The 23,340-nt window shown below is 45.6% G+C and overlaps 1 protein-coding gene across 5 annotated transcripts in view; it reads right to left on the bottom strand.

Moving 5' to 3' along the window:
- Positions 1-968: 968 nt before the first annotated feature.
- The window catches only part of LOC102946223 (USP6 N-terminal-like protein), a 177,736-nt gene continuing 155,364 nt past the window's right edge, over positions 969-23,340 (bottom strand). For all 5 annotated transcript variants that reach the window (XM_037899539.2, XM_043549891.1, XM_043549892.1 and 2 more), the window contains 7 exons: positions 23,291-23,339; positions 20,667-20,787; positions 19,248-19,342; positions 16,463-16,528; positions 13,130-13,229; positions 10,631-10,783; positions 969-7,585 (listed from right to left, as the gene is read on the bottom strand). In XM_037899539.2, coding sequence (XP_037755467.2) covers positions 6,081-7,585; positions 10,631-10,783; positions 13,130-13,229; positions 16,463-16,528; positions 19,248-19,342; positions 20,667-20,787; positions 23,291-23,339 — 2,089 coding nt within the window. In that variant the 3' untranslated portion in view covers positions 969-6,080. The remainder of the gene's footprint in view (positions 7,586-10,630; positions 10,784-13,129; positions 13,230-16,462; positions 16,529-19,247; positions 19,343-20,666; positions 20,788-23,290; position 23,340) is intronic.

Genomic DNA, 23,340 nt, shown 5'->3' with positions numbered 1-23,340 from the left:
TGCTACATTTCAAATCCACAGTGCTGGAGTAGTGTTATCTTAAATAAAAGGCCTAGAATCTACAGTACCCTGAAGTGCAGCCAGCTCTAGTGTGAAACAACAATGCTGCTGCACATGTTTAAATGCACAAAGGGGGAATATTTGGAGTCCACCCTCCACTCCTTCCCCTGGTGCTTTGACTACCATCTACTCTTACAGAAAGTGGGAAAGGCCCCATATGCTCCCTATGTCTCCTCTAGTAGCAAGCTCAATGGTGTCAGTACTGACTCACTGGGCAGAGCTGTCCCCCATCCAAGCACAGGAGAGGGGGCCTTTGTCCTGTGAAATCAGACAAGATCATGTGAATGGACTGACTGTAGTGATGCAGAGGGGAAGTGTGACTTACTAGAAGGCTTCATGAGACCATGAACTTAGTGAGCAGCTGGCTTGATGCAGTTTCAAGTACCCTCTTACATTTGAGAAGGGGCAGGGTTTCAATGAGCCATGCAAGAGCAGAATTAAAAACCAAGCCAGGAAGATTTTAAAAAAGGGGCAACCCACTTTCCTCTTTACACTATAGTACTAAGCAAAACCCTGCCTCTGAGCTGGCTCACCCGTGAGGCTGAACTTAGTCCACCTCCACTACAGGTAGTAACCTGGATGGCTCGCTGTTAGAAGTCGAATGTCAGCAGGGATGGAAGTGCAGTTCTGTAATCCTGGTTGGGGTTAGTGCTTTTGCATAAGGCTCAAGGACTTTTTGATCCACACTGCTGGTAACATCCTCTTAGATCTCTTCTCCCTTCCCCCAGCCCTTTTCTTGTGTGGACAGACCAGGGACAGGACTGAGGCAGCGTGGGAGGATTTTGCATAGTTTTGCTGTTCTTGCTCTGTAGAGACGAGACATCAAGCACCAGGCTGTCCTTAAGGCCCCCTCTCACCAGCACTGAATGCAGACAGAAAGAGTAGCCAGTTCCCAGCACGAATGGCATTTTGAGAGCAGTGCCCTTAAAGCTCCAGCTCTACACAAACTGTATCCAGAACCTAGGACCCTTGAGCAGCTAGCACTGCATCAGGGGGCAAGCAGGCAATAGACAGTTTTAATTACACTATAAAATCAGGGACGTTGAAGTCCAAGGAGACAACCCAAATCTTAATCTCCCCACCCCAATGGAATAAGCAGCCAATGCAGTGAATTGAAGGAAACAGGAGCAGGGGGATGTAGTGCATTGCCCTAGAAGAAAAACACTCTGCAGCTGTTTATGCTAAACTTCTTAAACTGTCATTACAACCATGTAAAACACAGCATTGAACACTATGTACAGTCTGTTTGGATCAGCGTAAAAAGGAATGAGCATTTTGCTTTTCAAACTCCCTTACCAAAAAAAAAAGCACATAACAATGGTTTAAAGTAATAACAATACATTAGAAAGAATCACAAAGGAAGATCTCCACGTTGTAAACAAAAGTAGCAACTGAAAATAAAAGCCAATGGTAGCAGATCTCTCAAAGTGCACCAAAGAGACACACCAGCCTCTAGTCCACTGAAATGGAAAGGTTACAGTTTCAAGGACAGGAGTTTCCTGAACTCTGGTGCTGCATTCCTGCCACAGGGCTGCACAGTCTCTGCTCAAAGTGCTAGTTCACCAACAAAAAAGCCTAAACACCAAAAAAAACTACTCTTTTAAAACTACATATATTTCAGCTAAGTAAAGGATACGTTGGGGGAGGAAGCTGTTTTCCTGAGTTAGCATGAAATAATGCTGGCTTTGCCATCTGATTGGGGGCATCCTAGGAGCCATGCATTATTTGTAGAAGTGTCTTGCAATTTGTTCCCTCCTTCCTCCCGCATGAGTCCTCCTTGTCTCTTGGAGCCCTTGTCTCTACTCCCCCCACATATGTGAAGCTGGGCGTAATCGTTCCTATCTCTGCTACCACACAGCTCCTTATCAAGCCCAGATACCACAATGGGGGGGTGCAGTATAAGAACCTGAACAGAACTGACTGGAGTCAGAAGGGTTACTTGCAAGCCCAGGGAATGCCTGAACCTGACATGCTTAAATGGTCATTTGCAACAATAGATTGAAATGGAAAGATTTAAGTTGGTTTGTATGTAAAATGTTAATTTCACAAACAAAAAAAGTAATATGCCTGTTTATAAATGAGGCATTGCTCCAATGATACCCACCCGTAGCAGCTGGCTCTGGCAGTTTGGGCCAGTAAAACCTTTGTGCAAAGACACAGATGAAGGAAGAAGGCAAGAGTCTCATGGCTGTAGCAGCAGCTCCTCGCTCCCCCTCAGAAACACACTCCGTCCCAGACGACACAAATGGCTTTGCCTTCTCCTCACAGTTTGGAATAAGTCCAAAAGGCAGCAAATGAACCAGTTTGGAGCAGGGTGGGGGTTGCCTGGTGAAGAGAAGACACTATAGGGACTGATGGCACCTACCCCCTCACCTTTAATGAGGACTAGAGGTCCTAGCTGCTCAGACTATGGTGGAGCATGGTGTGCTGTGGCCTTCAACGATGGCACTTTTCTTACTGAAGAGGAAGGTGATCCTAAACCACGAGCTGTACAATGCTGCAGGGATCATTAGCAGTCTGAATCTAAGTCCACTGGAGTCATTCCACTGAGTTCAATAGACTTTGGAACGGGTGCTAAGCTTCCAATTGGAATCCTATTTTAGGAGAACACTGTATATATATTTCAGCTACTACCTCAGACAGAAGATCAGGAAAACCCAAATGCTTCTTGGAAAATACACACTTGGAATTAGCTTGGCTGGCCTCTCCCCAGTGAGATTTCATGAGAAAAAAGGAGATATGCATCCTGAATTCAGCGTACGTGAGATGTTGGCCTGCATGGCAAGTATTGTGCGTTAGGCAGCTATTCAGTGTTCTAAAGTCAATCGCCATTAAAAGTGTGTTTTACAAGAGGTCCTAGATACGCTCCATCTCTGACCTCACACTGCCTACATACACCAGAACGGCAACAGACGCAGTGGGAGGAAGGCCAAGCAAGCAGAAAAGTGAAAGTAAAGGGGTCTAATCTCCTATCTCATGTGTGAGCTCAACTCCCACTCAGGTTAGTGGAAGTTACATGTGTGCTTGGAGGAGAAAACAGACCCCAGCACACAGAAACCAAGCCTAGCAGGAGATCGCAGCTACTTTAACAATTTCCATTGCCTACTGGCTTCTAGAGCTCAAGGGGACACACACAGTTCCTAACTAAAGGATACTGCTCGTCCTGCAGAAATACTGCCCGGGGATTACACACTCAGACATGTTACTCTCCAAACTACTGCACAGCTATTGGGAAAGGACCACTAAAATAAAAGCTCAAGCACCTTTTCGCTACAACTGAAAATGAGCTGTGGTGGCCGAGAATCATAAGACTTAGCATTTATAGAGCGCCTCTCCTCCTCCAAACGCTTTAGAAACATTACAACTAATCCTCACCGCACCCCTGTGAGGTCGGACAGTCAGGATGCTTACCCCATTTCATAGATGGGGAAAGCAGGCAGAGAGGTTACGCAACTTGCCCAAGGCCAAAGAGGAAGCTGGTGGGAGAACAGGAATTAGAACAGGAGCTGCTGGCTGCCAGTGCTGTGCTCAGGCCACCTCTTGAGAGAGAGAAATGGGGAGCTCCCTTTGCGAGCTGTCATCTACATCCACATAGAACCACCACACCCAGCTGGTCACCTGCAGGGGGCCAGGAAGGAACCCCCCACACACAATGTATTCTGGGTGTTGTTTTAGGTCTCCTTCCTCCAAGACATCGGCCATGGCTGGAGGTGAGACACTGGACAGGGTGGGCCAGGGCTCTGAGGTGGCACCAAGCATTCTCTCTCTTTCATCTGCTTGGCTGGCTGGTTCTTGCTCACATGCTCATGGGCGAAATGATCGCTATAGGTCAGACTAGATGATCTAGATGTCCTTTATGGCTTTAATCTCTAGGACACGTTTAGGAGCTGGTCCGAAGCCCATGAAAGTCAATGGGAGTCTTTCCATTGACTTCATTGAACATTGGTTCAGGCTTTTAGTATATTTCTACTCCCTAAGGGAGCCTTTAACCAGTGTTCAGGGGACACGTGTGTATATCTATCTATATGCAGACCTCAAGTATGCTCTCAAAGCATCCTCAGCTGTTGAAGGAGGCATCACCTGTAGTTAATTCTGTGGAATCAGGTTCCCTGTTACAAAGTACGGATGTCATAACCATGCCTAGAGCTCTGTATGCTGTACTACAGTAATTCAGGCTCCTGAACCAGAAAGCAGGACTGGCATTTTCCCATAATTACAGAATATTTAAAAGCAAGCTTACAGCTCATGGGGAAAGAAATCTGCCCCAACTTTCTTCATTCTCAAAGACAAGACATTTGCATTTCTGGACCACAGGCTTTAAGCTTTACAGGAAAGGCCTCCTCCTCTGAATCTTTGAGCCAAGATTCTCTCTTGGCAGCTTCTTATTCTGTTGATTTACAGCCAGACTGTTTCAAGGAGGAGCTCAGCCAAGGCTTTCAGAACTTTGCCACCTTCCTTTCTAACTCCAGTGTGGTTCCACACTGACACTTCAATTGCTCAAAGCAGGGACCAGTGTAGGTTTTGGAATTTTGATGAGAAGTGATCAAACCCTATCACACTCTTGTGGCTTGCTAGCTAACGCAAAAGACCAGCCAGGGCACTGCCTCCATTGCTGAAATAAGAATACATCCTGTGTTTATTAGCATAGCTACGCACTGATTGGTCATTTACCGAGGCAGTGGCCTCCTTTTCCTTTCAGTCAGTCCTACAGCAGCGAGCCCGCTCACTGTCCTGGCTTCACAGAGAAAAGGACAAGACAGGCAGGCTGGAAAACTGATTGTAGCTCTACTTCGACCTTCTGTCCCTATCACACGAGGAACTCAAGGAATCTGAACAAACATTTAGTGGATCAGCACAAACCTTCTTCAGGCTGGTGGAGGAGCATGGCAAACGCATCTTTCCCACCTTGCCTTCTGCCTGCATCAGAAGTTAACTTTGCTTTCTGACAAATCCTAGCTACAGCGCAGCCCGGAACAAACCCACCGAGAACAGAAGGGCACTTCAGCACACAACATTCAGCTTCCCTTCAGGAAACCTCCCACTGCAAATGGAAAAGAGCTAGAGAACTAAGAACGGGCCTACTACACCGCCCCATTGCACTCGAGGTGAAAAGATGCACTGTCTTTCCCCTGGGACGTGAGCAGTGCTCACCGGGATTTCTGGAATAGAGCTGGATGTTGCACAGACTTTACAGAAGGCTGGCTTCCCTGGTGAGAATACTCAGTAGCCTTGTTCGAAGGACTGCTGGCTGTTAGGATTTCGGAAAAATCTATTGGTGCAAAGGCCATTGGGAAAATGCGACTGGCCACATGGACCAAGTGCTCGTTTGTAAAGAAAGGCCCCTGTCTCGCTTTCTCTCCCAAAGCTGCTCTGTCTGTAAGAGCAGCTCAAACCCCTCTGCATCGTATTCCCATGTTAACAGAAACTAAACTCTGGTTTATGAGATCAAGCTCCTGTGTTTATAAAAATGATGGGAAAAAACAGTCAAAATATTTAGCACATTAACCAGCTTTGCCTCTCTGCACACAAGCAGGGGTGAAAGCACTTTGTGATTTGTCCACAGAAAAAAACCCCGCAGACTTTTTCCACCACCCCCGGCACCAATACATTGTGTATTGGCCACGGTACCAACTCCTGCATGCCACACGTTGCCCCCAAACATTCGTACCAAACACAGCTCAGCACAGGATCATCTCCTGTCATCTCTACCCTGGGCTGTGTTGCCTTTTAGTTGCAAACCTTTATAAGGATGTCTCATGAATAGACAGAATGTAATTATATTGTTTGTTCCCCCTCTTCGCCCCTACCCCTGCTAAAATGTCACTGATTTGGACATCTGCATTGCAGAAGTGCAGCCTGGATAGAAACTGTTCTCTGAATGGGCTTTGGCAACCTTGGGTGGTATTTCTGGCTTTGGGTGTAGACAGGGACGCGGCTCTCTCAATGCATTTAATGACTTCTGCGCACAGTGACTGGCAGCCACCGCCTCAAGTTCTGCAGCTGTAGGAAATGCCCCTCCATCAGCTGCCGTCAAGGCTGCACCTATGTGATGACTGCCCTCTTGCAAAGGCAGTGCCATTTTTTTTTCGGTTCAACAAGTCCTGCTCCGTAGCATGAGCCACGTGAAGTGGGGTGGTGGTCTTAACTATTTTATAGGGGCTGGACTGCCCCTGTAAAGCCGGGGATGACAGGTGTCGATCGTGGAGACCCTCTGCCAGCTGAACTGCCCCAGAGTCAAGCATAGATAGGATTGGCACACTGCCGCTGCCACCAGACAGTCTCTGATGAGGAAGCAAGTTGAAGGCTGGGTGGCCCAGTCCTACTGTCTGCTGTGCTGAGTCTGTGCTCCCTCCTGAGTGCATCCCCAGATCTGCAATCTCACCCACAGATGCAGATTTGGGTACCGAGGATTTTAAATCTGGTTTGTTCTGTGGCACTGCTCCGCTAAGATTCTCGGTCCTGGGCACCTGCCCAGAAGAGTTATCCTCACTGTATTCCAACTCAGATATGTTGTCATACTGAGATACGTTAGAAGGCCGTCGTCTACCATCCTGCAGAGGGAGAGAGAGAGTAACAAGGGCCTTCTCCATACACAAGACAGGCACTTGTCCTTTCTCTGACAAACCGCAAGGAGAAGCAAGGTTTTGTTCTGGTGCTGAGAGCGAGTCTGTACTGGGAGGCCGGTGCTGCTGCTCTAGAGGCGGCCCTGTCAGTAAACCCACCGGGAAGATGGTAGCGCTTGTGTCTTCAGGCCTCTCCGAGACGTTTTGCACAGAAGCATCTGAGGGTCTTTGTTCAGCAAGGGATGGAAGAGACAGCGTTTGGTTTGGCAACTCCTGACTTGCTAATGTTTTATTGTGATTGACAGACAGGTCTACTTGGGGGTTGTGGCTCTGGGTGGCAATGTCCCCTGCAGAGTTGTCCTCGGCTGTCCCTTCGGGTTGTGCTTGCTGAGGTGCCAACGGCTGAGCTGCCTGGAGAATGGCCTGGTTTGTGTTGCCTACAACAGGGGAGGGGCTACGTTCCTGCAGTTCCCCTTCACCCATTCCTGCACGGAGAGTCTGAGGACTCTCTTGTGAGACAGCCTCCCTGCTCCCTGGCAGTGCATCCTGGCTCTCCGGGAGGGCCCCATTCTCCTCAGGAGGAGACCGCTCCTGTGATGGGGTTTCACCAGCAACTGTCTTTGGCGACTCCACTTGAGTTTCTTCTCCATGCTGGTTTTCCTCTTGGCGTCGCTGGTGGCCCTTTAATGGCTGCTGATGCACATCTGGCGCTGCTGCCAGCGAGGGAGGCCCATCCTGCTGCAGAGGTGGGAGCCTCTCGTTTATTGCCACGCTCGCATTACCAATAGTATCATTCAGATGAGCGGGGCTGTTGTTTGGAGGGGACAGCTTTGTATCTCTGTCAGGGTCGAAGTCAGTGGCAGCCTTATTCTGCCCATTCGCTGCAATGCTGGGTTTCAGTGCCACAAGATTTAGAGAAAGCTCCAGCCCCAATGGTTTCTTAGGGAATTCTTCAGGTTTTGCTGTAAGGGAAAAAAACAACACACACATATTAAGCTCTTTTTCAAGGAGTGCTTTAACAAGTCCAGCAAGACAGGCCATTGGGAGGGATCTGAACCGTGTCCATCAAACATCTGCCCTTCAAAAGGGGGGACGCTTTAGTCACTCAGAGCAAACGGTGTTTGAAAAACAAAGATGGAGATCACACGTTAGCCTTTGGGAGCTTCCTGCCGGTGATCAGCCTACCTACAAGAGGTGCCATTAGCCGCACCGGCAACCTGGGAAGCTCCAGCATGATCCCCAAGCTCACTGGCCTCCTGTTCTAGCAGGTTCGCCATCTAAGGCAGGACTTTCATTTATAAACTTTTAAATGTTTCGTTTTACTAACGGCTGATGCTGGGATTGCTGTCAAAGGTAGGTAGGCGCCAAAATTTCAATGGCATTTGAGTGCCGGAATCCCAGGCTGAATCTGTATTTAAGGAGATAAGAAATGGTCAACCAGTTTGTAGCTCATCCTAGCCCTGCTGCTGCCTTCCTTGCTCATGTGCAATAGTGCCTCACTCAGAGGGTAGTCCCATTGTGTTCCCTCATCTTCACACACAAGCATTTTTTCATCTTAATGAAATTATTAGTAGCACAAATGCAGCCATAAATGAGGACAATGATTTAACTGGGGCTACTTGCTGAATGAGAGATAACCTGGCCAGCAGAGTCAGTACTAGATCGTTAAAATGTTACTATTCCATGTTGTAATTATATAGCTGGATTTCTATGCTTAACAGTAACTGGCAAAGGAGAAAAATTAGGTGTATGTCCTGATTTTGCTTCTTTATGAAGTATAAAGGTGGCCTAAAAGGGCTTAACAAAAACTATTTTATTCTCCTTGTTTTAACATTACACAGTCAGGTTCTGTCTAGCTGGAAGATTTGATGGTGACTGGAGAACTAGTGAAATGGTGGCATCACAATATAATTATTAAAAATGTGCATTACAGTTGTGCTGGGGCTGTGCAAACATAGCAAGAGGCTGTCCCTGCTTTGGGCATCTTACAAACTAAACAGACACAGGGAGGGAGGGGAATTGACTGGCCCAAGGTCACAGTGGCATAGCGGTAACAGAACACAGGTCTCCAGTGCCCCATCAGTCTGACCACCACAGTGCTTCCCCAGGAGTGAAAAGCCTGAGCAGTTGAGAGAAGAGATCGGAGCCAGAGGATTTCCACACCGCCAGCCTGTTTGGGGTTTATTTTATTGTGTTATTGGTAGCACCTATTTTAACTTCAGTGAGGAACCAGTTGGATAAAGGATGCCTTTGTTAAAGATTCACATTGCCTGCCCCTTCACCTACAGGGTAGAGCTCACAAAAGACACCCCCTGAGGCCTCCCAGAGGTCAGCCCCCAAAAGCAGGATGCACCAGACTTGACATTTCTGATCCTGTTACAGTATAAACAAGCAAAGCGACAGCAGAGGTGGGCACTGGGAGTCAGGACTCCTGGGTTTCATTCATTGTGTAGCTCTGGGTAAGTCACTTAACCTCTTTGTCTCTGTTTAGCTGTAAACTTTTGTGAGACTTCAGACAAGACTGAATCTTTACACAGGGGAAGATGCATGGGTCAGCGTGCACCTGCACCTCCAGAGGCAGCCAGGCAAAGGAATTGTGACCCATCACTCTGCCACAGGGGGAAACTCATGTGTGCCAGTTTCTTGTCAGGTGCTACTCCCTCCTCCCCCGGCTCAGCTCATACCCTGCCTATGGGGGGGGGGGGGGGGGGAGATGCTCACCCCCTCCTCTATGCACACACCATCAACCTGGGTAGCCTGTAAAGCAGAGCAGAGAGGAAGCTATCATATTCTCTTATTCCCCCTGCACGAGCATGTATGGCAAGTGACAATGTCAACCTTAAGTTTTGCAATCTTTTCTCAGAGGAGCTCAAAAGTTCTTTACTGACATCAAAGATCATGTTCAATAATTAATTCCCTCTTACCATATAAGAAAAGCTCCATGTGTGTGTTTTGTTGTCAACTGATGAGGGTTTATTAGTCTGATTATACAACACCGTCCCAAACCTTGGGAGTTCAGATAAAAATTAAACTGGCTCCAAACCACCCTGATTTGAGGTTGCAGAACCTGGTTCCCCTTAGCCAGTCTCTGGTTACAGCCTGACACAAGAGTCCCTCAAAACAGACCGAGAGAGAACTGCAGACTAACAGTTCAGTGTATTCATGTACTTAACCAGGTGGGGTTTTGTAGGTTTCTAATGAGTGTTTCATTTATTTTTCAATAAGTATTTCTACAGCAGGGGCCATAGGGGCCAACTGAAGTTCCTCCTCGTGCACCATGAAGGATTTATGCTGAGGGGGCTCTGTCTAACCACTCACCTGGAATACAATGCTACAACATAAAGAGGCCAATTACCATGGCAACCCCTGCACTGTGTGAAACACAACATTGCCCCTGCCTGCTCTGTGAAGTGCCAGAGGCTGGGAAGTTCACACACCCAGAAAATCTGTGTAAGCAAAACAACGCATGCAGGCCACAGCTGAAACATCTGGCTCAATTCAAACATGCAAAGACGCTGCAAATCAGAACAAAATACCCAAGAGGAGCAGAGTGATGCAACTTGGGGTTAAAAATCACTTATGACAAACAGGACAAAGGGCCAGATTTTCAAAAGAGCTCATGCTCCAATTTAAGTACTAAAAAGAGCAGCCAGATTTTCAAAAGAGCTCAGCATGCCTGGTGCTGAGCTTTGCCAAAAAATCCACATATCTCCCTAGGAGCTGTCATGTCCCAGAATACAACAGTGACACAAAGCCACCATTGCTCAACGCACTCTATCTTTGCACCCAAGAGATCTCGAACAGAACAGAGAACCAGGGTCACACAATTGCCTCTGCAATTCAGAAGGCCACAGCAGTTAGCCTTTTCCTGCTGTTTAGAGAGAAAAGAACCCTGAAAAAATTGCATTGCTCTGGCCCTGAAAGATAGGGTTAGTGCTGGCACCAAGAAGTTAAAATTAACTGTAGGGGAAAAATTGGAATTAATGCTGCTTTCATGCTCTGCCTACCTGGGGGTGGAAGGTCAAATTTCATTTTGCGCAATTCAGTCATGGACGTTTGCAATTGTTCAATAATATCATCATCTTCATAATGCAAAGAAGCAGAAATTTTCTCCTGCAGGAATTCCCGTAAGTCTTCCAGGGACATCTTCAGTAAGCGTTCTGGAGGACAGCAGAAAACACAGCAAAATGTGAGAACAAATCAATTAGATTTGGGGTGGGGTGGGAGTGGGGTGGTAATCCAGACAGTGTTTCTACTGGATCAGCAGTTTTAACTCTATCAGTACAGGAGATCTGGTTTACATTTAAGTTAAAATGTGGGGCAGAACGAACAATGCATTGCTTCCTTTTTCCATGTGTTTTTCGGTCAGGTATTTATGGTTCTCTCAAGTCGATCTCTAGTCCCCATCCTGCAAACATTTATGTTTGCATGTAACTTTACTCAGGTGAGTAGTTCTCATGGACTTGGATGGGCTCATTGAATGAGTAAAATTATGAAGGTGCATAAATGTTTACACGTTCAGGGCCTTGGTTCAGTGACAGAATGCGTCTGACTGTTTCTGAGTGTTTCTTTTACACCTCTAGGGGGAGTAAAGCTGCGTGTTACAGACGCCACAGATTAATGGTGGATAGTGCAGCCTGAGGTGGCTCAGCACAGACTTTCAGAATTGGTGCTTCACACTCTTCCCATATCTAATATAGGATTTCGCAGCCATCCGAGATGCAGAGCAGCCACTGCCATTAGCCACCCGTCCCACTGCAAGGTTCATCAAGGCTTAATTTGTCCAGTCTTCCTCTCTTTTTCTTTACATACAATACTTCACATGCACAAACCAGTTACTTTTAATTAAGGGCTTGTCCACATGGAGACTTAGCGCACAGCAAGCGGAGGTGTAAATCTACCCTGCCGTGCACTAACTGGCTGAGCGGACCCTGCTACCGCACACTTAAAAGTTCCACAGTGCACTTTGATCAACTAAGATCTCTTCCTTGGTAAGATTTTTAAACAATTATAGGAAGTTTAGGATGGATGAAGATAAATAGCACTCACCCACTTATAAATGCACCTACCCCGCTAATGTACTAATGGTATCCATGTGATGGATGCATGGTTACCATGCACCTTTGACCATTACACCTGCACTCCGTCCACTAATCCATCTCTTCAGGATTTATTCAAACATTCCAAACCTCAGAGCCGCTTCAAACCCCTGCATTTCTCCTCTTCCCTCTAAAAAAAAGTTACGCTGGCCAAAGCCCTCAGTGAGCAATATTCACTACTGCCCAGTGACAGGTTTAGGAGCTGACCCTGTGACCCAGTGTGGCTACAAACGAGGGCCTTGTACCACTGGCAAGAGGAGATGCTGAGCTTTCCAGTGAGACCAAGGCAGGCCCTGCTGAAGTCCTGAAGGTCCTGAGATGTCTAACTTTAAGGCAGTGACATTTTTATGTATATAAAAGCAATTTCAGGTCATTTTTAGAAGTATTTTTATAAATACATTATTGTATTGCTCTGTCCTCTGAGCCTTGTTTAGTTGGACTAAGGAACATGACTTCGCAGAAGAAGAGATACAAATAAACAAAACAAAATAGTCCCACTAACATTTTTAAATGCTCTCTAAAACACTCTTAAAATAGTTTTTCTGTAAAGTGTGTTACACATGTGCAGAAAGGTGTCAGAAAGTCCATTTTGTAATGTTTACAGTTCTGTAGACTGGCCCAAGATTGCACCATGGTGGGGGATTTTTTTTTTTTTTTAATTTTTTTTTTTTTTTTTTTTTTTTTAAAAGACTGGATGTTTCAGTGCAGGAACTGTGCCTTCTTTGGTGTATGTACAGCACCTAGCGCTAAGAGAACCAAGCAATCAACCACAAAGCATTCATCTCCACCACCAATGTGCGCTGAGCAAGGCAGGGCTTCTATAGGACATACTGCCCTGGTCCACGGAGAGGAATTTCCCAGTGGCTGATGGAAGTCCTGCAGCAGAGGACGCACTCCTCTCTCCCTCAGTCTACGGAGCAGGTGGGATTTGGTCCTTGCAGAGTAGATGTGAAAAGGCCAATGTGCCTTTTTTGCTGGCAAAAGCACAGTTTTCCTCTGGTGTTAAGAGTGACAAACATGGGACTGTGTGTAGTAATTTGCTTTCTCTGAACTCTGGGTGAGGCCTGAAACTGCACCAGTCTGTAATGCCCAGTAGGGGCTGCACGGTATCATACATGTGTAAATCCAGTGACACCGAGAAAAAAGCCAAACAGCCAACTGTGGAGCACCATCAGGCTAACTTCAGACATGGTGTAAATGGGGACGGCTTCAGGAGATGCACCTATTTTGGTCAGATCTGTATCTTGGTCCAATTAAAGTAGAAGGAAAACTTTCAAACCAACGCTGGGCTTCTCTCTCTCTCTAAGCCCTTCCCTGACTAAGGAGGTTAAATCTAAACCCCAGACTCTAATGATAGGATCATCCCTACTGAATGGGAAAGTCAAGCAAGTCTGCTGAGCCGCTTACTTTTGTGCAGCTTCAGGATGGTGTACGCCATGGCTGTCAGAACCCGTTCTCCTTCCAGGATGTAGACATCCCACAGCCGCAAGGTGAGCGTGAAGGGAGTCTGTTTACAAAAAGAAGCAGGTTAGATGATGTGATGATCTGGGGAATCTGCCTGTAAAATGTATAGATTCTGGGTGAGATTATGAACCCTTTCCCTGTAAGTATCTTTACCAATCTGCCAATTCCATCGGAGGCTCCTCTTTGTGCTTTTGCCTTTATGCTGGGTCGAAATTCCAAACGTGGGTGACAAAGGGCTAACAAAAGAGGGTCACTGACTTAACATGGACTTAACATAGAACAGCACTAAACAGACTGGCTCCCCACCAGGAGAAGGGATTTATTAGGGGAGAGCTCACCGAGCAAGAAAGTTACCCATAACACACTGTGGTCCCCTGTTGAGGCTGACCAGGGAGTCCACCTAATGTAGAAGACAGGAAGGTGATAAAGGGCACAAGCTGATCTACTTGCTCTCTCTTTGGCCATTTTTCACCAGCTTAAGATGAGTGAAGCTGCTGCGAGAGCTGGGTGAGGCAAAGCAGGGGAGATCCCGCCTACACGACCACACACTGTGAGCTAGAGCGAGAGGAAATGCACGTAGGATGTATTATTGCACTGTGGAACTCTGTGCCGAGTGTGTGTTATATGCTACAACTACCACGTGACCTGTGAGTTAAATTGCATCTCTGAAGGCTCACCCCTTTGGTGGGATTCTGGGAGAGGTTGCGTTTAAATGGCAGGGGCAGTCTGAGGAGTCAGCACTGGTTCCAAGGGTTAGGCAGTGGGGATGCATGGTTGCAACTCTCAGGGGTGTGTGGTGCTAGACAGAGGGTCTGCACTCAAAGAGCATCAAGGGACCCCAAGACTGGGGCAGTGCTTGGAATCTGTTCAGACTTGAGGCTTAAAACCCCAGGGGATCCAGATGCTGGATTCCTGTCTCAGCACTGTGGTGGTCTGCCAGCAAGGGGAATCAGACATGATCTGTAACAGATGGCATAGTATTTTGCTCCAATGCTATTCTAACTGTATTGATCTGCCCAGGAATGACAGTGCATAGAATGTGCCATAAACCTTCCCATTAGCACCCCAATGTAGCACAGAGAGATTCTTTGTTTTCATGACAGATTTAGGGTTGTGTGTATATTATGAGCTACAATTCTGGTTTTAAAACAAGTGTTCACCCGCTTGGATGGCCAGAGAGTTGCAGTTAAGATAGACACAACGTTCCTTCTTTGGGACGGTAAGGTGAAAAAAATTCAATCTAAGACAACTTGCAAAAGGATTCCCTACCTTGAAAAGTTGTTACTATATTTAGTTTTGCAAGTATGTGAAAGCTTTGCTATTTTCAAGGCTAGACACACGAATCACCAGAACAGACAATGGCCTGTTTAATTGGATGATCCTGGGCCTGTCTAGTATATCATGGCAGCTTTGCACTGCTCTGGTGACACAAAGCTGCCCTCAGCCCAACAGTGTGGGACTTCCACCAGTGTAGGGGAATCTTTCGTGGCACACAGCCACTGAAGTGGCTCCTTTGCCACTCCCTGCGGCTATCACCATAGAAGTGTGGCTGGGGAAAAGAAGTGGAGCAGGCTTCCTTTCGCTCATTTGATTCCTTCCTGCTGGAATATACTGTAGGGGCCATTGGCAGCTGCTCTATGCCAGTGACCAGACCAATTTAAACAGAAGTGGCTTGACTGTCAAAGGTGTTTGAGCAACCTCATTTCCCAGTGAAGTCAGTGAGAACTGCAGGTGGCTTAAACACCTTTGACAATTGGGCCATTTCTGTTGTGATATCTAATTATGGACTTAGGAGCCTACATCTGTTTGCTGAAGTTTGAAAATTCTGGCCACAGCAGTTAATTTAATTCAGAGACACGACTATACTATAGGTTTCAGAATAGACAGAACGCCACTAGCCGTCACCTTCAGCACCCAACTAAAACCTCTCCAGCGCATCATCAAGGATCTACAACCTATCCTGAAGGATGACCCATCACTCTCACAGATCTTGGGAGACAGGCCAGTCCTTGCTTACAGACAGCCCCCCAACCTGAAGCAAATACTCACCAGCAACCGCACACCACACAACAGAACCACTAACCCAGGAACCTATCCTTGCAACAAAGCCCGTTGCCAACTGTGTTCACATATTTATTCAAGTGACACCATCATAGGACCTAATCACATTAGCCATGCCATCAGGGGCTCATTCACCTGCACATCTACCAATGTGATATATGCCATCATGTGCCAGCAATGCCCCTCTGCCATGTACATTGGCCAAACCAGACAGTCTCTATGCAAAAGAATAAATGGACACAAATCTGACATCAGAAATCATAACATTCAAAAACCGGTAGAACACTTCAACCTCTCTGGCCACTCAGTAACAGACTTAAAGGTGGCAATTTTGCAACAGAAAAGCTTCAAAACCAGACTCCAACAAGAAACTGCTGAGCTTGAATTAATATGCAAACTAGATACCATTAACTTGGGTTTGAATAGAGACTGGGAGTGGCTGGGTCACTACACATATTGAATCTATTTCCCCGTGTTAAGCATCCTCACACCTTCTTGTCAACTGTCTAAATGGGCCATCTTGATTATCACTACAAAAGTTTTTTTTTCTCCTGCTGATAATAGCTCATCTTAACTAATTAGCCTCTCACTGTTTGTACGGTAACTTCCAATTTATCAGTATATGTGTATATATATATGTATGGAACATATAGTAAGATAGATATAGATATATATCTTACTATATGTTCCATTCTACGCATCCGATGAAGTGGGCTGTAGCTCACGAAAGCTTCTGCTCTAATAAATTTGTTAGTCCCTAAGGTGTCACAAGTACTCCTGTTCTTTTTGACTATACTATACTGCCTTTCATCCAAAGATCTCAAAGTCCTTTACAAGCGTGATGAACTTACCCTACTGAGGTACGTATTATCCTCTTTATAAAGTTGGTGAAACAGATGCTCAGTGAGGGTAAGTGATTTAGTAGATTTGTGGTAGAGCCAAGAAAAATAAAAATCTGACTCCCATGCCTATACTTTTGCCCTAAAACCATCTTTCCATCTATTATTCATGGTGTGACCATCTGAGTGGCACGTAGTTATTTTAAGCCCATCTCCTGCCAGGTATATGCTTTATGAAAATATGCAAAATATCTTGGCCTATAAAATATTCATGGAATCTTATTAGAAAAATATGTAAAAATTCCCAGATACACTAAAGAAAATCCACTCTGGATCCAGGTTGCCAAGTAGACACTCTCCCAGGAAGAGCCCTCACCCGGTCAATGAAGCACTGCAGGAACCACTTGGTTGTGTAAATCCCCGTTGTCATCTGCTCCTTGTCCTAGAATGAGACAACAAGCAAAGAGATGTTTACTTCACTGGACCAGCTGCTGGAAGCTTGTGTAAAACTCATGTTTTTTTAATACTTTTTTCTGGGCAAGGTCCTGGAAATGGTTTGTCAGGCTCTGAATGGGTCTATGAAGCATCATCTCATCTGAAACGTGTCTCCCACCCCTACTCAAATGACAGTAAGACCAACCCAAACCCTTGCCTGAACCTGAGCCTTACTGTAGTTACATTTGTACCCCTGGTTTCAGCTGCTCCAGATACACTTAGCCCCACACAAGTGCCAACATGCCACAGAAAAGGCATTTGTGCTAGAGGGTTTTCTGGCCCAATTTCCAGACCACAGAGGTCTGCAAAACAGTTCAGGCAATAGAAACACAAATTAATCTAATTAATAACATTGTTTTTACACCTCTTCCATTCAAGAATCTCAAAGTGCTATGAGCAAAGGATGAAGGAACTGGGTGTGTTTAGTTTGGAAAAGAGATGAGGGGGAACAGGATAGTGGTCTTCCGATACCTGAAAGGCTGCCATAAAAAAAAAAAAAAAAAAAAGATGGAGAAAAGTTGTTCTCTCTTGCCGCAGAGGGCAGGACAAGAGGCAGTGGGTTCAAACTACAGCATGGCAGATTTAGATTAAATCTCAGGAAAGACTTCCTAACTGTAAGAACAGTAGGGCAAGATGCCTCGGGAGGTTGTGGAAGCTCCTTCACTGGTGGTTTTCAAAAGGAGGCTGGAGAGCCATCTGTCTTGGGTGGTTTAGACAACAAATCCTGCCGCTTGGCAGGGGGTTAGACTAGAGGCCCCTTCTAACCCCGATTCAAACAATCAAACCTCACAATGCTCACCTGACATAGGCAAGAAGAGAAGCATCCTATAATAATTCTAGACATGCTTACAGACAAAATTGTTTGCTACACCACATTCATATAACAAGCTCCAAACAAGCCCTTACTTGCTGAGCTAAAGGAGACACTTAACTAGTTGTACTGGTTCATTGCCTGTGTGGTCTGCAGGCACCAGAAGACAAGTTCCCACATGCCTGAGCAGCTTGGACACTCTATATCCAATAGAGGGCAACGGCACACAGACAGGTGGGTTCATGGCTATGTGAATTTTTGGATCCTTATCTAAATGGGCCTTTTGGACATTTGCTATCACTAGTTTCAAGCCTGCTCTCCTTCTGCTTCCCCCTCACTCTGGTGCTAGGTGAAAAATTGCAGGGTATGCCTCACTGGAGGGATGATGTACAACACATGCACCTGCATGAAAACAACGGGAGCACTGCTGTGGTATCAGAAAAGAGAAACTGAGGGAGGAGCACCAGAAACAAGAGGGAACACCTCCAGAACCACCCCTCCTGTCAGCTGCACTCACCACCAGTCCAGCTGGGATTCTAGGGGTGCCAGCTACCTGCTCTTTTCCAGCAAACTCCTTTTTTTTTTGCCAAGCAAGAAACTCCCTGTATCCCTCCAGAGTCTCTTCAGCTTCCACCTCCGCTCTGTTACCTTCACTTTCCAAACAGTCAGACTTTATTTAACTGGACAGATCAGCCAGAAACAAGGATATAAATCTTACTACTAAGTGTTCAAACATGAATTAGCTCAAGGAAGTTTAACAATGATAGCACCTGGTATGATCACATTAAGCAGGGGGGTGTATTGTCAAAGCACAGATATGGGCTTCTCTTCTGTACTTTCCCATACCCTGTTTTGCAGAGGTATAGCATGCTCTCCATTCAGGGAAATATGGTTACTAGCTCGTGGAGTCTCTCACATGCAGGTACTTTTGTTCCTGTTGGCTGGAATTCAGTGTTTCTTCCCCCGCCACCATCTCTCTCAGAACAGTGGTAATTTAGTGAAAAACTAGCCTGGTTGTGTTACATTTCTACAGCAGGGGTGGGCTCATCTGCAGCACCAAGCAAGAGCTATTTCAGATGATGGCAATATACACAGCTTTTCCTGGAGACACGCCACGAAGACCCTCTAGGAATGCAGAAAACCTTTAGGGGTCTGAATACCCAAAATATGAAACACATGCAGAAAAGGAGGAGCGAGTGTCGCAAAATAGCTGGCTAGTTGCTAGGTCCCAGTCCCATACTGCGGATGCTATTCCAGCTAACCAATGGGGTTGTACCATCCTCTGGAGACAAAAACCATTGGAGATGCTGAGCCAGCAAAATGAATGACACAGCATCAATTCTAATGTTTCCTGTGTCCCTCTGCTGGAAGGGAGGAAATGTCCCCACACAGCAGGATTGGCATAGGAGAATATTAAATGAAAACAAATGTGCAGCATGGAGCCAAACTATAAGGGAAAAGCTCTGGGCTTTCCAGCATCTGCAACGCAAGAAGATGATAATATCGTCCAGGTTTTATAGCCAGCATAACATAGCAATGCCCGGTTAACGCATGAAATAACTCCGTTCACACATGCCCTAGATACATTTTCCTGTTCCTGCCTTTTCTAGGAAAGTCTCCAGATTTTACAATGTCTTGCACAAATGCTGGTGGCCAGCCACAAAACCTGAACTGTTCACTTCAGAAATATTTAGGAGACAAATGAGTTAGCTAAATACTTGCCTCTTCAGTGGCGGAAGCAGTTGTATGATTAGCTGTACATTAGGGTAGGAGTGTATTTAACAGAACAAGTTAACATTAAAGCATTTAACGTAAGCATGACATGAGTATGGGAAGCTGGGTGACAAAAAGATACCATGTGCTTCTTCAGCTTCGGAAATAGTTTGCTTAAAATCTGCTCATGATGGGCCTGAAATCTCTGCAGCTTTGGGAACCCAGGAATGAAAAACCCTTTAAAAGAAAAATACACAGAAGCAATTAGAGACAAACTTAAAAGTTAACGACAGATGTAGACTGGGGGGCTGATTTTCCAAGATGCTGAAAATCCACATCTCCCATTAACTTCAAGCAAAGCTGAGGATGCTCTGCAAAACAGACCTTACTGGCCTTTTGTCTTTCATGGCCTAGGTTCTACCCCTTTTATTTGGGCTGTGTCTAAAACTCTGCAACATACCCTACTCTGGCATCCAATGCTGGTTCTTCTGAAACTGCTCCTCCACAGCAGACCAGTCAAACCTTAAACACTCCATTACAATCTGGGCCTGATCCAGAGCCCACAGAAGCCAATGTAAAGGCTGCCATGGACTTTGGATCAGGTCCTTTATTTGCATGACAAGGTATGCTAGGCAGTACATCACCTCTCTGGGTCTAGAACAGACAAACAGTGGTAAACAGGTTTTATACAATGGGAGCACAACACGAGCTTCCCCATCACTATAATTTAGTGGCAGACACATTTTAACCCAGATGTTGAAGGAAACTATAATAAAGTCAGAGGGTAGTTTTGTCTTCCGTGCATGCCCTCTGCTTCTTATATGCCAAGAGCCTCTCTTTTCTTTTCTTTTTTCCTTTTTTTTTTTTAAGCAAAATATGTGATGGTTTTATGACAGGATAAATAAAAGCAAGAAGCATTTGAGCAACGTCTTTCAATGCTCCCTCACTATGATCTTCTGTAGCTATTAAATTACACAAACCACCCCTCTTATTAAAAAAATATCTCTGCACAAAGACTTTAAAAAACAACACTCTTCAGTTTAAAAATCACAATAAAATGAAAGGAACGTTAATGTGGTTGGTGTAAAATAGTACACCACATTTCCCAGTACACATCTGGACAAATGCATTAGGGAATGTATTCTATAGTGTGTTTAAAGCAGCGCACTATGTATGGTTCCTAATGGTAAGTCTACACTGGACATTATTTTTAAACCTAGAGTTAACTGATTGTCATGAAATGTTTGTACCCTGGAACACAGTAGCTTTTACAAATTACCTTGAGTCAAGAAAGTCCAGTGTAGATAAACCTTAAGTTTTTCAATTATAAACTAGTCAGCATGCAAAGGCCAAATCTGGCTCCATACTTCTGTCACTTTACACACAATAAAGCCTTTACACATGTTTCAGATAATCAGGGGACAAGAGCAGGAAGTGGGTGGAGTACACATCTGACTGCTGATTTCCTCTTGCTGACCAAAGAAGCAGCAGCAAAGACTCATCAACCATCATGTGAAGTCTAGAGGAACGGCTGCAGTTCTGCTTTTCTGCTAAGGCTTACCATGCATTGCATGTCTCTGATTGGTCAGTAGTTGTGCCAGTGCCCAAAAGGCATCCTCTTCATTCAAATACATCAGCAGGATGGCAGCAATCTGACTCATCCCTTGGCAGTAGCTCACTTCCTGGAAGGGACAAGCAGCACATACATGTTTACATGACACTAAGCCGGGCACAGGCACACATGCGACTTCCACCCTTTTCATTAGGCGAGTGCACAGCTTTGTTTAAAAACACCTAGACGTCAGTACTTTCAACAGGTAAGGATACCGGTCTCTCTAAAGAGCCACTGCCCCAGAGTGTTTTTCAGTCTTTTCTCACTTGCAGACCCCTCAACGTTTTCAAAGGGAGGTGAGAACCCCTATGGAAATTCAACCTGTGATCTGCAAACCCCTGCCACAGAAGTCAGACTGAAAACTAAGTGAACAGAATTCAACTATAAACGGTGCACATGCTTGGCACAGAATTTGACGCAGTGTGAGAAAGGGCGCTAAACTGTGGGCTTCTATGGTAAAGACAACACTTCTGGGTTTTGACCAGCAGGTGGGAGTATTCACATATGTTTGTTTGACCAGACAAACGGAATGCCTTTTCTGGGATCTGAAACTGTATTTTCACTAAGTCACCTTTCACAGACCCCTTTAAACACCATGTGCAGACCCCCAGGACCACAGGTTGAAAGGCGCTGCTCTAGGGATAGGATTGTCAAAAGCAACCTGAGTGATCCAGGAGAACAAATCCCTCTGACTTTCAGTGGGGCTTGTGCACCTCAGTCACTTAGCTGCTTCTGAAAATCCCACCTGTGCATTCCCTTCCCACTGTTCAAGGGCCGTTCTTACTCTGTTTATTCTCAGATTCACAGGTACTACACTATGCTTCTACTGTTCAACTAACTCAGCTCCATGGACTTGAACATCAACTGCTATTCAATCTCTGGCTCTGCCCATGCTGTGGTTAAACTCCTGATTGCAGCAACTATATCTAAGAATGACTGGGAAAGATTTTCAGAGGCCCAGGTCTCTAACACCCAGTGACTTTCAATAGGACTTTGGCACCTAACTGCTATTTGGGCCTTTGAAAAATCTCTCCCTCAAGTCTATCATGTCATTGCTAGATAGCTCCTTGAGAACTTCTACACCAGATCTCCATTAGATCAAACAGTCAACCATTTGGGACACCACTTGATATCAGTGGATTCTGCACCAAGTTCTTAGTGTCAATTTAACATCTATGGAGACTGAAGTCCCCTATTCATCCGTAGCACGGGTCCCACAGCAAGCAGAGCAGCAGCAGAAGTTTCCCCACGCTTCCTCTAGCTTTGCCCTGGAAAGTCTACCTTGAGAGGGTAGATCAGGCTCCATGGTATCTTTGCTGAGAAAACTAGCCAGGTTGCCAATCACGTGTGGGAGAGATATGGACACTTGCCTTTGGGAACTGAACTGAGCGTGTGCTAAGTTCATTTCACATAGGCCTCTGCACATCAAATGTTACAACTTCCAGTCACTAGCTGCCTGAATTGGCACCCGTGACCTACAGATGAAAGAAAGTTTAGTTGGGATGAATTTGACGCATTTTAGTGTCCAAGGACAATCCATGTTGTCACTACAGAAATTCTCATCACATAAGTAGGCTTATACTTGGTTTACAAAACTCTGCTTTGCTATCCCAGGGCTGGTCCCAAGACATCCAGAAAATAAAAACCCTACTGTACTCTACCCTATCTTCATGAGCAGAGAGTGCTCTTTGTGCCAAATTGCCTGATGGCTCTGTGACATGGAGATATACCCACTAGTTCAAGGCCATGAGTCTCATTTTGTTATGCTGTGTGAGCTAGGGAAGCATGAACCTGAACTACAAAAATTCAGTCACAAGTAATGTTACAGCTATTTCAGGAAATACTGTATAGGATGATAAACAGCGTATTGCTCAGATGCTATTTGGGGTTTCCTTAAACATGCTAGTCCTAAAAATAAAGGGAAATTCAGCAGTCCCCCTAAGTATGCTTGGGCTGGGGGAACAACATATTGTTTTTTGTCTAAAAGTCCACTGTGCCAATCTAGACCTTCTGGGTTAACTGTCCTCCACTGGCAGATGGAGACAGTAAATTCCTGTAGTTCATTTATTCCTACTGTCCTCTAAACCCTTCAGCTGAAAATGATTAACACACTGTAAGAAGTTACTGTCTTCAACCATGAGGATACCACTAAACACAGGGCTAGAAATCACAAGAAAAAACAGATAGATACTCTCTTTGGACAGTAGGCTAGACTCCTGGGATAATCGTTCGGGGAGGCGAGGGGGAAGGGTTATGATAAAGGGCAGTTTATCTTCCTGTGTTGAGCTCCATCCTAATCAAACCTTCAGGATATCACAGGCAGTTGGAATTATGCATGGGAAATAAAACTGCTGTTCGAAGAACCCACTACCTACTGTAGTTGTTGCTTCTGAAGATAACTAACTTGGGTTTCTTCCATGTTTACTTTCTGTAAAGATGCACCACTGGGGAGCGCTGTATACAGTCATCTGGCCTTCCAATTAAACACTGGGGGCCTCCCAATGGAAGACGAACTGTGCAAGTCAAGAAAGAGGTCAACTCAGGAGTGCTCACTTCTAGCTGGATCTACTTACCGTGTTGTAAACAGAGTATGCTGAAAGGACATGGAACAACGCTTGCTGCC

Source organism: Chelonia mydas, chromosome 6 (genome assembly GCF_015237465.2).
Source record: "Chelonia mydas isolate rCheMyd1 chromosome 6, rCheMyd1.pri.v2, whole genome shotgun sequence".
In the NCBI taxonomy this organism is placed as follows: Eukaryota; Metazoa; Chordata; order Testudines; family Cheloniidae; genus Chelonia; species Chelonia mydas.
The sequence above is the reverse complement of the archived record's forward strand: the minus strand, read 5'-3'. Positions and strand labels throughout refer to the sequence as shown.